The sequence below is a fragment of the Topomyia yanbarensis genome, chromosome 2, assembly GCF_030247195.1.
Source record: "Topomyia yanbarensis strain Yona2022 chromosome 2, ASM3024719v1, whole genome shotgun sequence".
NCBI classification, from domain to species: Eukaryota; Metazoa; Arthropoda; class Insecta; order Diptera; family Culicidae; genus Topomyia; species Topomyia yanbarensis.
In genome coordinates this window covers 279,585,020-279,602,514 of record NC_080671.1, presented here as the reverse complement: position 1 = coordinate 279,602,514, position 17,495 = coordinate 279,585,020, and the positions used below count along the sequence as shown (strand labels likewise).

The 17,495-nt window shown below is 41.5% G+C and overlaps 2 protein-coding genes across 4 annotated transcripts in view; one reads left to right on the top strand and one right to left on the bottom strand.

Moving 5' to 3' along the window:
• LOC131678576 (uncharacterized) overlaps positions 1–17,495 on the bottom strand; it is a 173,444-nt gene that overhangs the window by 74,152 nt on the left and 81,797 nt on the right. The gene's annotated exons all lie outside the window — the stretch shown is intronic.
• Positions 3,759–5,237, top strand: LOC131678587 (uncharacterized). The gene is made up of 2 exons (XM_058958813.1): positions 3,759–4,329; positions 4,382–5,237. Exons 1-2 carry the CDS (start codon positions 3,826–3,828, stop codon positions 4,514–4,516), a joined length of 639 nt encoding a protein of 212 aa, XP_058814796.1. The 5' UTR covers positions 3,759–3,825; the 3' UTR covers positions 4,517–5,237.

The window sequence follows — 17,495 nt, the reverse complement described above, 5'->3', positions numbered from 1 at the left end:
TGTTGAAAGCTATTGGAATGTGAGCGAAGTGCATGATGTTATGCGCAGTTCCATCCACCGTTTGAATTGTCCCCATGACGCTTGCTTTTCGCAGCCCTAGCTCTTCTACTATGTTTACCATCTGACCGCCCAGTAGGGAGCAACTAGCTCCGCTATCTAGCAGTCCTTTTAGCCGTCTTCCTAGCACGTATATCATGGCATGGGGACGTTCGTCCTCCTTTGGATTGATGATTATTGAATTGATGATTGTTTTATTTGGTATTTGAGGGAAGTCGTAAAAGTTTTGCGAGAAATCGCTTCCCTCTTCTAACGATTTCCCGCTTCCTCGTTTCCCAATGCCGTTCTGCACGTTGGACAATTACGTAGCGAGTAGCCCTTATGTCCGCACCTGTAACAGAACATGACCGCCTGCGGTTTCGGGCAGTCCATAAATCGATGGCCTTCCTCGTCGCAGTTCCAGCATATTAGTCCTGTTCTTCGCTGGTCGCTGGCGCTTTGTTGTGTTTGATCCACGTTCGATCGTCCTTGCTGAGACTGTGTGTTCCGTTGGCCTCTGTCTTCCCTGTTGTCATATCGCAGTTTGAGCGCGTTTATTTGTTCCGTTAACTGTTGACACTTCTGCTGCCAATCTTCCTCCGTCGAACTACGAGGCGTTTCTGTTGCCTCTGTTGTTCTGGTATCCTCTGTAATGCTTTGCTGCCAGCTGCTGATTGGTTCGGTTTGTACGTGACCACCTTCCTGGTTTATTACATGTACTCTTCCGAATTGTTGGTTAGCCGAGTTGATCTGTGGTGGACGATTGGCTCCTGGAGTGGCAAAGCTCGGTTCAAGCAATGCGTTGTGTGGTATGGGGATTCGTCTTTGTCGACTGAGGAGCATTCGAGTTTCATCATAACTCATGCAGACCTCCACCAGTTCCAATAGTGAGTGTGGTCTTGCGGCTGTGACGATGGCGGCGTAGTCAGCGTTCATATTTTTTTTTTACTATGAAAAATTTCTCTTCCTCTGCCATCGGTGGCTGTACGAACCGAAAAAGAGCAGAAACGTCGCGATAGTATTTTGCGAATGTTTCGTTTTGTGCTTGAAATCGAAATGTCGCTTCCAATTTCAGGATTTGGGTGTAGCTGCTTGGGAGGAACTCCTTCCTTATTTCTTCCTTGAATTCATGCCAAGTACCTAACAGGTTTTGGGCTATTGCTCTGCCGTACCAATCCAGAGCGTCATCTAGCAGCAAGTGTTTCACTGACCTCAACAGCGTCTCGTCGGTTATGCCTTCGGATCTGGCGAATGTTTGAACCCTATCTAAAAAGGTGTTCAAAGATGTGGTGTCCTTTTCCCCTCGGAATTTAAAGGGCCAGTTGTGTATTGCCTTTAGGCTTCTTTCTCCATCGTGATCGTTTCGATGTGCTCCTCGTTCTCGATGAAGTAGATGAACTAATAGTTCATCTCTTGCTCTGCCTACCTCATCTCCTCTGTCTTGTTGCTCTCCTGACGGGTTTGTGTGCTGGTAGGCCGGTGGTGGCGATCCAGTCGGAATCGTTGCATTTCTGGGAATGTTGTTGAGTAATGACTGGCCACTAGCTCCGTTGAATATCCTGAAATTCAAAGCTCCTCGTCCTCTGCCACCTGTTGCAGGCACCGGTGAACCGGATGGTGATCTTAAGGGATTAGTGTGCTGGGAGGAAAAGCTGTTTCTACTAATTGCTCCTAAGCTCCTATTCTGTGGCTGATCTTCGCTGATTAATGCTGATGTGTTGAGTGAGCTTCTCTGATTCTTTTCCGCCTCTGCCCTTAGCTGCTGCTGATGTTGTTGTAGTGTTAGCGAGGTTGCGCCTTCTTCGTGTCTTCCGTACATCGAATCGGTGTTGTCTTTAGCGCTACTCCCGTTCACGCTGTGTAGCTGGTCATTAAATCTATCATCAATATCCTCGAGTGTATAATTTACCTGTATCATTAGTGACGCGTGAATGTCGATTAGGTCTTTTGGTGGATTTATTATTGACAGACGTTTTCTATAATGCAGAAGGCGCGATTTACATTGAAGTAGAAAGTCATTATTTCGCTGTTTGAGCGCCTTTTCTATCATCGGTATTAACAATGTTATTTGCTGTTCACAACGACTGATGTTCTCGTCTGCGTTGAAAGCATGTTCGGACGAGGCAACATGTATGCTGTTTAAGAGTTCTTGCTGGATTAATGCCTTCAGCTTGACTCCCTTAATTCTCCGAGTAGCTGAGCCTAATTGATTGATATGACGCAAAGCTAACTCGTAGTTAAGTTCCTCATCGCTCGAATGCTGAGGATCCATGTTACTATACTAAAGGGTATCCAAACGTGTAGTAATACTAAATTGTGGAGGAAAATTTCCAAACGGTAATAATGGTTCGATTTGGTTGGGCGCCAGTGTAACAAAAGGGGACGTGCTAACTCCCAAAAACCAAATCAAATAGAACCAAACTACTCAATCATTGTATCTCAAACATTTATTGCAGGGATCCTGCTCTCCTATTCATCTATCTTGAGGTCCCTATTATTGCGTGCACTTGATTCTTAATCTCTATGTACTCACAGCGGGCCTTCGGCCCCGTGCGGTCACCGCCTATTCTATGCCACCTCGCACGACTTCCCGGACTTCCACTTTTCGCACATCTTCACCGTCCTCGCTTTCTCCCCTCGGTTCGCCGCGTCTGCTGACGACTTCCCACGTGCCGTTGGTTCCCGCACCGCCTTACAACTCTCACTCGTCTCAACCGTACAATTGGGCGTCCCTACTGTCCTGAAGAGGATGGCGTGCCTGACAGCAGTTTGTTCTCGTCGACTCTTAGGTCCGGCACAACAGGGAACCCTAAATAAGAGAGCATATGTTATGTCTCGCCAAACTCATCGATCAACCGGACTTACTCGTCGATCCCCTGTTGTGATTGTGCAATGAAATGAAGCGCTGCACGATTAATGTTGATCCTTCGTTGTTCGATCGTTGCTTGTTGCACGTGACAACTGTGGGCTTTGACCTGCCAGCAATGCTTTTCCTCGAACAGTGGCGTTGTCTGTGTTTCGCCCCTGCAGAAAGATCGTATTCAGATGACATTTGCTAAATCCCGAAGAATTGCGTGTACCTGATTTGGTTGTTCCGCCCTCTTCCAGACCCTGTCGGTTCTGCCGTGGTGGACCACTTGCCGTTCCACTTTCGTGCCGTTCCAACCACGGGTGAGATCGGTTGGATGACTAGGCACAGCGGCTTTCTGTCGAGGAATATCACATGATGTTGCTGACCCTTTTTAATGAATTTGTCTTTTCCTACCTCTACTGGGAGACGTTCCGTTCGTTGGGTGCAATTTAGCCCACCTTTGCGTGTGTCTTCTGTGACGGTTGAAGCGGTTTGCTCTCCTGCACTTGCTGCCACTCTGACTAACCGACCTGCACTGATCCGCGTGTGCTTTTTGCCACCTTTTGCCAGCGAAAAGCAATGTCTTTGTCCACGAGAAATGAGATGCTTTGTTTCCCTTTTTTGTCTCGTCCTGCGGTGACGGATACACTTTGAGGAAGGTCTGCTGTGGAAGTGCGTGTTAAGGTGTTGTCGTGCTTGTCTTATGCGATGTTCTGGAACTATCTGTGCGAGGGGCTCTTCAAGTCGCTATTACAACTATTTGTCTGTGGTACTTTTATTTCGTGCTGCTTTTAGTATCGATACATTGAGTTGCTGGCTTAACTTCAAATGTGTTTTTGTGCCGACATAATAATCAAACGTAACAAGCATTGCGGGTAAAGTATTCTTGAATACACTATTAAGTCTTGTTTAACCTTTTCAAATATTTCTCTAGAAACATGTTGTACCGTTGCACAGATGCAGACGTGGAGTTCAAGAGATCTACCTCAAGACGTGGAAAGCATAAACGCGGCACTGCCAAACGTGAAGCTGTGCAAGCTCACATTTTGTCGCATAATCCTACTATATCGCACTACCGGCGAGAACATGCGCCCAACCGTTTGTATCTGCCATCCGATCTTTGCGAGAAACGAATGCACCAAGAGTTTTCAGAAACGTGTAACATGAAGGTCAGCTATGCTTTCTACTGTCGAGTTATGAAAGACATGAACATATCACTAGTTAAACTAGGACATGAGCAATGTGAATGTTGTGTAGCTGCTATCCAACATCGCAAGCAATCCGGTCATCAGGAGCAGTTGACAGAACAAAATTTTTCATGTGCGGTATGTGTAGCATTTACACAGCATATACGTGCGGCCGGTGAATCACGATCAGCATATCGGGAGGATGGTGAAATCGTTTCACCGAAAACAGTAGTACTAGCTGTGGATTTACAGAAGGTTTTAAACATGCTGAGCTGTTATATCATAGTTTAATATTCATGCATTACAGGTCATTCAGATACCTCGATTGGAAGGGCTTAAATCCGTGGTTTTTTTCACAACGACTACTTGCTTTCAACGAGACATTTGCTCCGGTAGGAAAGTATTCACAGAAGTATCCCGTCATTGCGTGTGTTTGGGATGAAGCAATTAGCGGTCGGTCGGCATACGATATACTTAGTTGTTTTCATCAAGTTCTATTAAGATTCAAAGATCTGGACAAGGTTACACTGTGGTTGGACAATTGCTCCGCTCAAAATAAGAATTGGAACTTTTTAATTCATCTCACTCTATTGATTAATTTATCTTTAGTCCAGTTGAAAGAAGTTGTTCTTAAATATTTTGAGTCGGGTCATGCATTCATGGCTGCTGACAGCTTTCACGCAGCAGTTGAAAAAGGAATGCACCACGGCGGGCTTGTTATTACCACACCCGATTTCATCTCTGTCGTCGGTAAAGCCAAAAAAAAATGTTGAGGTGATCAGTTTGTACCCAAACGACTTTTTTCAAAGCTCAATAACAGTTTCGCAGTACACACTGAATTTATGCAGGCCTCGTCCATACATAGAAGCCATAAAAAAGGTCGTATTGAAAAAAGGAAGCTACGAGTTTGAATACAGCAGCAGCCTTGGTACAACAGCTCCAATAAATCGTTGCAATCTTTTTTCGAAGAAGCAGCAAAAGCTGGTGATTGATAATTTTGATTTGGATAAAACTTTAAAAAGACGAAAATCACCTTGTGGAATCGATAAGGATCGTAAAACGACATTGCTGAATACATTACGTCCGCTATTAGAAGAGACAAAAGCAGATTTTTGGACTAACCTTCCAGAATCGAAATAAGATGCAATAATCGAATTACTGTCTCCCACTACGTCTTAAATAAACAAAAATGTGTTGGAATATCTTATTTCCTTTGTTCGTTTTGTTTTCACATATATTTTTTTTGTAAAAAAAGTATTTCAGCAATATTTTGTTGTGCATGTAAAATGGGACTGTTTTCCGGTTATTTTCAACATGGGACAAACTTGCTTGTGATTTTTTTTATGTTTTTTCAGAACAATTCTCTTCTCTTGTATGTTTTTTCTGAAACTAGATGTAAAAATGTATGACTTCCAAAGAATATTTCAAAAATGAACGAAAGTCACATGGGACTGACTTGCGATTATGGGCAGTATAGATATGTTTGAGTGAATCGGTCAAACAAGTGAATCGCGGGTTTGCTTGCACATCCGACGGCTGGTTTGAAAACACCTCGTCAGGCGGATCCTTAGCAGCTTTGCGCCACTTCATATCCTTCACCTCGACTATTTTTTTTACAATGGAGAAGACCTTTACGTCCTAGCCACAGTTTATAAAGAACAGTTGCGCAAAGACTGAAGCAAATCTACCTATTGAACACTCAAAACGTCTACCTATCGGACACGAACAATAACAATGCTCGAATGCGTGGGAAGTATCGTTATTATGTGATTATAATTATGAGAAAAAATTCAATGATGTAATATGAACATTATTTAAAACCAGGAATATTTCGCTTAATGACAATTATTAAAAAATATATGTTCACTGATATTCAAATTTGGCACTATCTCAAACACCGGAACAGCTCTGGGTAATGTTAATAATCTTCCACCGACAGTGGAAATATGAAGGTATTTCTCATAGTTAAAGTGTAGCTAAAATTTTGACAAATTTGTGTATGCATTCCACTTATACGATATGTACTTATTCAAATTTATCTTACGCTGCAAATTCGATTGTTTTTTGTCACACCCCAATCAGACGGCAAGCGGCAAAAATCAATGCATTTCGATCTTAGTTGCGGATCAGTTGAGAACCGGAAAAAAGCTTAAATTCTTTATACGATGTTATTTATCGTACTGATTTTTACAAAATAAAACTAAACACTTAATTTTAAATTTTTAAATGCGCAAAGTTAACTTCTAACTGAAGCGTTCGGGTGAAGTCATTTGAAATTTAACTAAAAATAAAAGGTTGCCAAAATTTAAAAAAGACCAATGATTGGTCCAATGTTGCCAATCCTCTTTACGCAACTCTACTATTAAAAACTCTGGTCCTAGCCCAGTACACGTGCTATTGGTAGGGTCCAATCTACCGCACGGGGTGCACTGGGGGCGTGTCGGGTTCGAATGGTGACGCTGCCATTAATACCGACTAAACTCCATTGGGCTCCGCCATCGTTCCTCCCAGGAACTACCTCTCGGTATTACTTCTGGGGGGATGGCTGTACTAAATGTACTCATTCACTCTCGCTCACGCGTTCATACGTCCTGTATGAGGCTTACTTGGGTGCTCTCTCTATCGCACCTTGATTCACTCTCAAACACTCCCACATGAGGCTGATTTTTGTGCTCACCTTTTTCGTTCCTTGCGAGGCTGACTTGTGTGCTCACCTTACTCATTCCTTGCTAGGCTTACTTTTGTGCTCGCCTCACCCATACCATGTGAGGCTGACTTGGGTGCTCACCCTATCACCAGATTCACTCTCGATCGTGCCACTCTATTGTACCTCTGTCACTCCCCCTGGCATCCCATGTGGGACATTTTTCTTAGGCCCCACTTCTGACATACCATGCGAGGCTGACTTGTGTGCTCACCTTTTTCATTCCTTGCTAGGCTTACTTTTGTGCTAGCCTCTACCATACCATGTGAGGCTGACTTTTGTGCTCACCCTTAACATGCCGTGTGAGACTGACTTGGATGCTCACCCTTTCACTCCTCTGCCACGCCATGAGGCATCGATAGCTAAGTCCCAACATACTACGCTACGACCCTCCCGTCTTGGCATGAGGCAGTCCACATATACGCCTATACACTCACTCTTCTGTCTTGCTTCGGGGTTGCTGGGTTTACCCCTTCACGCGGTTGCCAGTCGCTGCGCCAAACCTGCCTCGGCATGTACAGACCATTCACTCCCTTTTTTGCGCTTGGCCTTTTTCGCTCCAGCTAACCAATCACTAGTTAGCCGTGCCCGTCGTCTGTTGCTCGGTTCGCCAGATTACCTGTAGCCTACAGGCAATCTGGATGGTAGCAGCCGAGACTTGTCCCACTCACGTTGCTATCTGGCGACCGAGGTCACCCTGGTGCGCTCTCGGGCTCCCCTATTTCCACGTAGCTCGAAGCACTCCTCATCTTCCCGAATGACCAGCCCGACTGGCATCATGCTCGCTATCACGCAGGATGCATCGTGTGATACCGTACGGTAGGCAGATATCACTTTGAGGCACATCACGCGGTAGGTGCTCTCCAGTTTCTGTAGGTAACTGGTTACCCTCAGTGCTCTTGACCATGACGGGCCGCCGTACCTGAGGATAGATACGGCAACGCCTGCCAGTAGCCTACGTCTACTGGCGCACACCTTTGAGCTGTTGGACATCATCCTCGATAGAACCGCAACAGCAGTCGACGCTCTCTTGCATGTATAGTCGACATGGCTGCCGAAGGTCAGCTTGTCGCCTATAATGACTCCGAGAGACTTCAGACTTCACTGTGAAGTGATCGCGACTTCTCCCACATGGATAACTGCATGTTGCGCCGACTTGCTGTTGTTGACGATAACTACCTCCGTCTTATGCTGAGCGAGCTCCAGGCCTCTCGCGCTCATCCATTCCTCCACCGTCACCTCGACTATGTGGCGAGCTATGTGGTCAAGCACCAAGCTTTGCTGCATAAAATCACTTGGTAGAGCACTATGTCACTGTTACTGGTGTTATTAAGCACACCTGAGAAATCACAAATTCAATTATATTGTAAATTCAAAAACTGAACAATTCGAAATTCCAAAGCAGAAAAAAACTATGTAGAAATCCAAGCATTATGAAATTCAGAAATACCAAACTTCGAGAAATCAAAATTTATATTTTTTTTAAAATGATTCCTGTAAGAAAAATTTATAAACTCATGAATTAAAAAACTTGTTTATTTACAAATCCCACCTCATAAGTTCAAGATATCTGTATTCCAAAATTTGGAAAGGTTCAAGAATCAAGAAAATTAAAAATTCAATAAGATTAAATATTCTAAAACTCAAACATTTAGAATTCATAAATTCAAAAATTGAAAAAGGCCAAATATTTTTTTGAATCAAGAGTTCAAAGATTCAAAAATTCTAAAAACAATGTTTAAAAATTCTGGAACTCAAATATACAAAAATTTAAAATAGCATGAAATTTAAAATTCGAAGCCTCTTGAACTTGAAAAATTGAAGATTTCACAAAATAAGACCCAAAAATTTAGGAACCCAAAAATTTGATTCAAAAATTCAAATAACACAATAAAAATTCAAAAATTCTGTTATTCAACAAATTAAAAACTCAATAATTAAAAAAATCAGGCGAAATTTTTATGAAAATGCAAACGTTCTACAATTCAAATATTAAAAATTCAGTTGCACAATACAAAGATACAATTCCAAACTACAATAATACAAACACAACTCATAAAATAGAAAAATAGCCAACAAAATCGATACAATACACAACTCATAAAAGTATTAACATAAAGAAAATATACAAATACGAAGATAAAAAAATGTAATATATAAACAGGTACAAATATGAAAAATGCAAGATCACAAAAATACAGTAATACCAGAATACAGAACTACAAAAAGCAATAGTAAACCTATAAATAATACAAAAACGCAAGAAATATAATAATATAAAAGTAAAACAATACAAAAATATAGAACTACCAAAGTTCAAAAAAAAAAACAAAAAATATACAAAAATACGAAATACAAGAAGAAAAACATAGAAATGAAGAAATACAAAAATTCAATTGTAATAAAAAAATTCAATTGCAAAATAAAAAAAATACCAATTACCAAAATACGAATATATAAAAATCCAAAACCCAAAAAACATAAACGTCATAAATATAAGAATACAAAAATACAAAAATACAAATATATAAATATAAAATAAAAAATGCAAAAATTCAAGATGGAAAAAATAGAAAAAATAGAAAAATACAATAACCAAAAAATTCAAAAATGCAAGAATTGAAAAATAAAAAAATTAATGAAATATTCAAGAATTCCAAAAGTTAAAAATTCAAAGATTGAAATATTTGAAAATTTAAATATCCGAGGAATCAAATTTACAAAATACAGAAATTCAAAAAATAGAAATTCAAAAATTCAGGAACTGGACAATTCAAAAACTAACATTCAAAATATCAACAAATAAAATATTCATATTTTTAAGCATATAAATATGCAATGCATCGAAAATTCAACTATTCAAAAATTTAAAGGTTCATAAATTCAAAAAATCCCAAAATTCTGAAATTCGAAACTAAAAAAATACAAATACAGAAAAACACAAAAAACTCGGCAGAATCTCTGGCAGACAATTGTTTTAGGATAGTTATTGCATTACGCCTCGATAGTGGCGTATCAAGGAGACCGAGAGGGCTTATGAATACAACGTCGATTAAATGACCACCCCATATGATACACAAAAAGCAGCTCTTTTGCGAGCATTTTACATGACATTGGACAGCATTTCGGGCTTAATTGCAGTAATTTCAGCTCGTATATTAGCTTTGAGTTCGTCAAGGTTCTTAGATTTGCTAGAATAAACTTTACATTTCAAGTAACCCCACCGAAAAATGTCTGGTACCATTAAATCCGGAGAACGAGGAGGCCATTCCAAATCACCATTTTTTGAGACAACGCGTCATGGGAATTTGCTCTGTAAGAACTTGATTATAGCGGCTGCGGTGTGGCAAGATGTCCCCCGAATAGGAATCTGGGGAGTTGCTACAGACCCGTACTCAAAGAAATTCTTCACCAAATTACGGATTGTCTTGTTTGTAGGCGCCGAATGCCTGCCATATTTTTTACGATAAGCACGCACAGTTTTCACTATTGAACGATCGTTTTCAATGTAAAGCGCTACGATTTCAGCGCGTTCTTTTGGTGTAAATCGACTCATAGCTAAAATGGCACTAAATGACGTTTCAGAACTGTGTTTATCTGTCAAAATCGGCTGTAAAATGGCGGAGTTGTTCAATGTTGAAATAGGATACGTACATCCAGATGGCGCACCCTGTATTTGCTACAGTTGGGTTAGGGAATGGATGCAGAACTAGCGTATATGATAGAATAGTGACTTCCAGTGTTGAGTTTGTGCATTCGATTCTTTTCATTCGGGAAGGTCGGATTGAATAAATTAAGGTACATTTAATTTACCGACGCACGTGAATCATCATTCATCCAGTCCCGGTGAGCATAGTGTTTACGCGCGTGGTCACTAAGTCTTTATGTTTTTTCGGAAGCATCATTTGAACGAATAGCACTGCACGGTTTTAACGATAAACTAAACTATTTTATTTAGAGATAGTGAAACGCGCCATAAACACCGACTGGTTTCGTGAATTTTATATAGTGGACTGTGTATAGTACAATGTAGTTGCTGCTTTTATAGCTAAGATACATTTTTAGAAGATGAGATTTGGCGGTAAATTCAGTACAATACAGTAGTAAATGTATGTAGTATTCAGCTCGATTTGTAAAAGAATAGCTTCCTATTGATAACACTGCTCGGAACTTCTATCTGCGTTTATCATTGCGTTACTATGGTAGTAAAGTGAAACCCAGTTGAAGCGAACTTGTTAATCTACTCTTGACTGGCCTAAACACATAGTATGATGATATTCTAACAGAATGCAATTGTCGTTAATAGTAAATAAAGAACATTTCGTCGCTGTTGTGCTATCTTATGACAAGCGCCATTTAGCACATTTCGAGAAAAACGATTTTTAAAGTTTATGGTTGAATATCTTAAAGCTTATAAATGGTAGAAACAATTTAGAAAATACAATTGATACTTCTATGTATTCTGTATTAATCTCTCAAATATTGCGAAGATCAGATGACTATATTGCGAGTTTTTACTAAAAATGTAAACAAAAGTCGCACTCACACGTGCCATAGGTGTGTATTGGCGACAAAATTTGTATGGAGTATTATAATTGTGCATGGAAAATTTTCCATACAATAAATCATCAATTATTAACTTCTATTCATTCATGCATTTTGAAGGAAATGAGTCTGGGAATTTAGAAAAAATATATTTTTGATTACTGTGTTGCCAAATATGCAATATTTTTAATTTAAAACTTAAACTGCATTTTTCTTACAATTCGTGTATTTTTATTTTGAAAATTATTATGCCATTGTATTGCTCAGATAATTTTACACAGAAAAATATCTAATACATCAAGATATCTTGAGCCAATCCCAAACCACAGTCATTTGAAGCAAAAAACTCCATTTCTCAGTACTTTTCTCGCTATATCTCAGTAACCAAACTGAATGTCAAAATTCTGAAAACGCCACTTTGTAGAGGTTTTTTAGACAAATAATTGTGGCGATTGTCATAAGATAGCACAACAACGACGATTTGCTCCATTTAGACGAGTTAAACTAGTTTGATTGCATGTTACATGTGTTCTTCTATTCTACTTCATTAGTCTGTTTCAAACAAAGACTCGCGACCTTCGCGATAACACAAACGCGACAATGCAATTGCAATCATCTACACATGCTTACGCCCGCGATTTCGTCAACACTAGAACACAGTAAACGTAGTACCTATAAACCTACAAACGTGGTCTCAAGCATTAACCCAACACTCGCACGTCACGTCCGGAAGTCTCTACCCTCAGTCCTAGCAGTTCATATTCACTAGGCAATACCTTCCATGGCGAGATGACTGGGAAATCTAGAGATATGGGGAAATTGACTCTTTTCTACTATCTGTACCATACATTAAAAATTAAGGATCAGATTCACAGTCCGTGCGCAAATGCCTGATAACATCCCGGTTATAAATTTTCAAGGGCTCATCAATTTTTTAACGCGGTCTCAAGCGTGAACCTAAAAACTCTCGCACTCGCACGATCATGAAACCGGTAACTTCTGGAAGTTTCTATCCTTGCTATCAGCAGACTAGGTCCATGCCTTGAATTGGATCAATTAAAAAAAGAAAGCTCGTATCCACTGAAAACATGTTCCATTGCGACATGGCCGGAAACTCTGGTGATATGGGGTTATTCACTCCCTGTAGGAATGTGAATTGTAGACCGAAATCTAAATATCCGCGTGACCATCCAAGAACGCACGCGAATATGTGAATGGCCACACGGTTACAAAATCCAGTTTTGTCCAAGCGAAGTCACATGCACGCGAGCACACGCGACAAACACGTTAACATAAAGCACACCTACGCACAGAGGAGTAATTGGGGTCGAATCCTGGCCATAATTATTTGCTGCTGCAATTGTTGTTATTATGCTTTAATATGAACTAAAAATGGACAATTACTAGTTTTTAGAACAATTTGGCATCTACCCACTTACCAGTGCAGAGGCCAATTTTCTATATCCTTTCAAATAGTAGTAATTTCTAGGTGATCTTGTAACAAAAGGGACGTACTAACTTCCAAAAACCAAATCAAATAGAACCAAACTACTCAATCATTGTATCTCAAACATTTATTGCAGGGATCCTGCTCTCCTATTCATCTATCTTGAGGTCCCTATTATTGCGTGCACTTGATTCTTAATCTCTATGTACTCACAGCGGGCCTTCGGCCCCGTGCGGTCACCGCCTATTCTATGCCACCTCGCACGACTTCCCGGACTTCCACTTTTCGCACATCTTCACCGTCCTCGCTTGCCGTTGGTTCCCGCACCGCCTTACAACTCTCACTCGTCTCAACCGTACAATTGGGCGTCCCTACTGTCCTGAAGAGGATGGCGTGCCTGACAGCAGTTTGTTCTCGTCGACTCTTAGGTCCGGCACAACAGGGAACCCTAAATAAGAGAGCATATGTTATGTCTCGCCAAACTCATCGATCAACCGGACTTACTCGTCGATCCCCTGTTGTGATTGTGCAATGAAATGAAGCGCTGCACGATTAATGTTGATCCTTCGTTGTTCGATCGTTGCTTGTTGCACGTGACAATTGTGGGCTTTGACCTGCCAGCAATGCTTTTCCTCGAACAGTGGCGTTGTCTGTGTTTCGCCCCTGCAGAAAGATCGTATTCAGATGACATTTGCTAAATCCCGAAGAATTGCGTGTACCTGATTTGGTTGTTCCGCCCTCTTCCAGACCCTGTCGGTTCTGCCGTGGTGGACCACTTGCCGTTCCAACCACGGGTGAGATCGGTTGGATGACTAGGCACAGCGGCTTTCTGTCGAGGAATATCACATGATGTTGCTGACCCTTTTTAATGAATTTGTCTTTTCCTACCTCTACTGGGAGACGTTCCGTTCGTTGGGTGCAATTTAGCCCACCTTTGCGTGTGTCTTCTGTGACGATTGAAGCGGTTTGCTCTCCTGCACTTGCTGCCACTCTGACTAACCGACTTGCACTGATCCGCGTGTGCTTTTTGCCACCTTTTGCCAGCGAAAAGCAATGTCTTTGTCCACGAGAAATGAGATGCTATGTTTCCCTTTTTGTCTCGTTCTGCGGTGACGGATACACTTTGAGGAAGGTCTGCTGTGGAAGTGCGTGTTAAGGTGTTGTCGTGCTTGTCTTATGCGATGTTCTGGAACTGTCTGTGCGAGGGGCTCTTCAAGTCGCTATTACAACTATTTGTCTGTGGTACTTTTATTTCGTGCTGCTTTTAGTATCGATACATTGAGTTGCTGGCTTAACTTCAAATGTGTTTTTGTGCCGACATAATAATCAAACGTAACACAACATTACCGCTGGGGTTTGAATTTTTCATGAATCGAATTGCCGATTCATGAAAAATTCATTACTTCTTACTTGCCCTTGAAGTTGGCTAGAGACGACGATCATGGTTTATCCTTTAAAATTGACTTTATAATCCTTCCACTAATCCATTACTTAATCACGCAAGCCTTTCTGCTTGCCAGAGCGTATTACTCCAGACCCAGAACTCATACTGAAATACCGCAGTTAGATCTGCGAAATGTTCTGATCGAACGCCAACTTTGTTTGGCAAAGTGTCTCTAGCCTTATTCTTGCCCTCTTCTCGTTTGGTACATTTCCCCAACAGCAATACATTCAAGTCGATCTAAACTAGTCCATGTTAATGGACGGTACGATCGCACATAAAGCAAATGTATGCGAGAATTGGCTATCCTCTCCACACTACACGTGATTTTCCTTCCTTTTTTTTTGTTTTTGAGACAGGTCGTTGTTTCAGGTCGTCTGACCCCTTCAATGACCGCCTACTTGTCACAGCTGTCGTGTTCTGGTCTGGGAAAGAGCGCATTTCCTCACTCCAATCTACATGAGCCCAGATATGAGAGATAGTTTCATGTTCATGAAACATACCGCGCCCTCAGCTCGCGTTGCTTTTGAAAGTTTTCATGAGACGCCCAGACTGACACGACGATGTGATTTGGATACCCTTGTTTAGTAGTTGAGCCTATACTTTGCTTGTTTTGGGTAATTGTCAATTGCCCATCTTGGGGATGCTTTTCTAGGCGTACGATTTTGTCCAATGAGCTGACTTCAGTAGCTCAGGTGCGCCATCGTCCATTTGCATGGCTACCTTGTTGTAGTGCTTCTCTCCTGAATTGCAACCAGTTCGGTTTTTGTGCTTGCTGTGTCTTGAACCTCTTTGGAGGGTTGTCGAAAACTGCACCGCCCAGCACTGCTCGCCAGTCAATTTACTGTTGTCGCTGGTTCGCTTCAGTTGTCCTTGTTTAGCGCCAAGGTGGGGAGGTAGTTAAAATAGTTGTTGCTCGCCGCACCTTGACAAACTGATTTTCCCGATCAGTCGACGGTTTTTTGGGAGTACTGACTCATTGTTGACAGGCTTGGCCTGTGGACATAGCTCTATTTCGTTTTTCCTTATTTCATTTTAGTCTGCTTTGATATCTTTGGAATAATAGCGACCTTTCTTCCCAGTCTTCACGTCTTCCAACATATAGATGTTCGTCCCCAGGACTTCTCTGACAATGGCCGGCACGTACTTCGGATTCAACTTCTTATTGATCTGATCCTCCTTCGACCATAGAGTGAATGTTCTTCTCCAAACGACGTCACCTGTTTTAAAGGATATTGAACGCGTTCTGAGGTTGTAGTGCTGCTTGGATTTCTCGTGGTTGTTTTGAATTCGCTTTAGTATGAAGTCGTGAACCCTCTGTATCGCCGACAGTCTCATTTCTTGCGCTATTTTCGGGTCCTCGTTAATGTTGAGCTTCTGTTGATCGTATAAATCGGAGTGTAAAATCAAATCTCGGCCGTAGTTTGCGAAATGTGGGCTCACTCCTGTCACTTCATGTCTTGCGCTATTGATTGCCGCTGTTATTGCCGGTAGATTAGCGTCCCATACCTGGTGCTCTTCATCCAGCAGCGATCTTATGCATGTTATCAGCACACGGTTCACTCTTTCTGCGTTGTTTACCATGGGGCAATAGAATGCAGTTTTCATATGTGTGATCTTATGTTTAGAAAGTAGCGCCTTGAACGCCATGGATTCAAATTGTTTGCCGTTGTCTGTCAAGATAACTCTTGGTCGTGAATGTTTGAGAAAGATTTGTTCTTCTAGAAACTGCACCATCCTAACTGAATCTGCTTTTCGCATCGGGTGAACGACTATGTATTTTGTGATCCAGTCGACGGCTACTAACATGACAGTGTTCCCCATCTTGGACTTCGTGAAGGGGCCCACGAAGTCTACCGATACCAGCTCCCATGGGACCTTTGCCGGCTTCGCATTGCCCATGTTCGGCATCAGTGTCGAATTTGCGGCTTTGCTAGCTTTGCAAGTGTGGCAGCTTTTGACGTATTTGCTCACCTCGTCTCTCATTTTTGGCCAGTAAAGTGGGTTTGGAGTTTTTGAAAGGTTTTGTGAAATCCAAGGTGTGCAGCTGACGGTGCATCGTGAAATTTTCGTATAATGTCCAGGCGGTCTGCTAATGGTGGGATGCGTTTCCATCTGTGTGAGTTACCTCCCGTTTCGTCCCTGCAATTGCAGTTTTTGTAGAGATCCTGATTGATTAAGCGAAAGTCTGGAAACTTGTCACCCTCCTTCAACACCTTGTCGACCATCCGCTGTCTGTCGTATCTGTCTTGAATACCATGCTGGATACTGCTCGAGAAAGTGCATCTGGTACTATGTTACAGCTCCCTTTGCGATACTTCACGTCGAAATCATATGCGTTTAGACGAAGGATCCAGCGGCAGAGGAGTGCTGTCGGGTTCTTCATGGATTTCAAGTATAATAGAGCTGCATGGTCACAGTATACCGTGAATTTTATTCCTTCCACGTAACCACGAAATTTCTCGATGGCCCGTATTACAGCGAGACACTCTCTCTCCGTAACGGAGTATTTGCGCTCAGAGGCGGATAGTTTCTGGGAGAAATAGCATATAGGATGTTTTTTTTTTTTTCAATTCGTTTATTTGATAAGGCAGGTTTGCGTTAGCTTAAAGGTGCCAATTTTGTTTTGTTTCACATTTTAAATTACTTAAAACTAGGGGCTTACATATTGATTTTTGAAATTAAACTAAGGCTTATTTATAGCTATACATATACACAAGGGGGTAGTATAATTTTCGTAAGATTAGAGGGGTCATTTAGTTTTTATGGCAATATGGTTTGACATTTTTAGCAATGAGATTATTGGAGCAAATAATGTTTAACTAAGGGGGAAAATTTTTACGACTATCTTAAAAGTAGAAATAATTAGAGGGCGTGATTAAATTTTGTAAAGATTCGGAGACATTAATTAGAGTTATTTTATGTGGTAGTAGAGTTGGGCATTTTAAACGAGATCATATAATATAATAGTTAAAACTAGAAAAGGCAAGAAGAGCTAAATGCTCATGAAGATATTTGGGGGGGGGGGGGGGGGGAAGGGGTGTTACTTCTGTGTATAAGAGTCAGGGGAAGTAGGGTGGACAAACATGGCAGGGGGAGAACATTATTTCAGTTTCAGACTTCGGGAGATCAACGGATGGATTACAGAATCAGGGTGGTCTTCATCAGGAAGAATCATGTACTGGGACGCCGGGTGGTCGTTCTCGAGATGGCAGGGGTTTCTTCAGACGATTTCGTAGTGCGGCTCAGATGTTGATCGGCTACATTTCGAATTGTGCGTGTGA

Coding starts and splice junctions, on each gene's coding strand:
- LOC131678587 (XM_058958813.1), top strand. CDS start 3,826: ATGTTGTACCGTTGCACAGATGCAGACGTGGAGTTCAAGAGATCTACC. Junction 4,330..4,381: donor TAGCTGTGGATTTACAGAAG/GTTTTAAACATG, acceptor CATGCATTACAG/GTCATTCAGATACCTCGATT.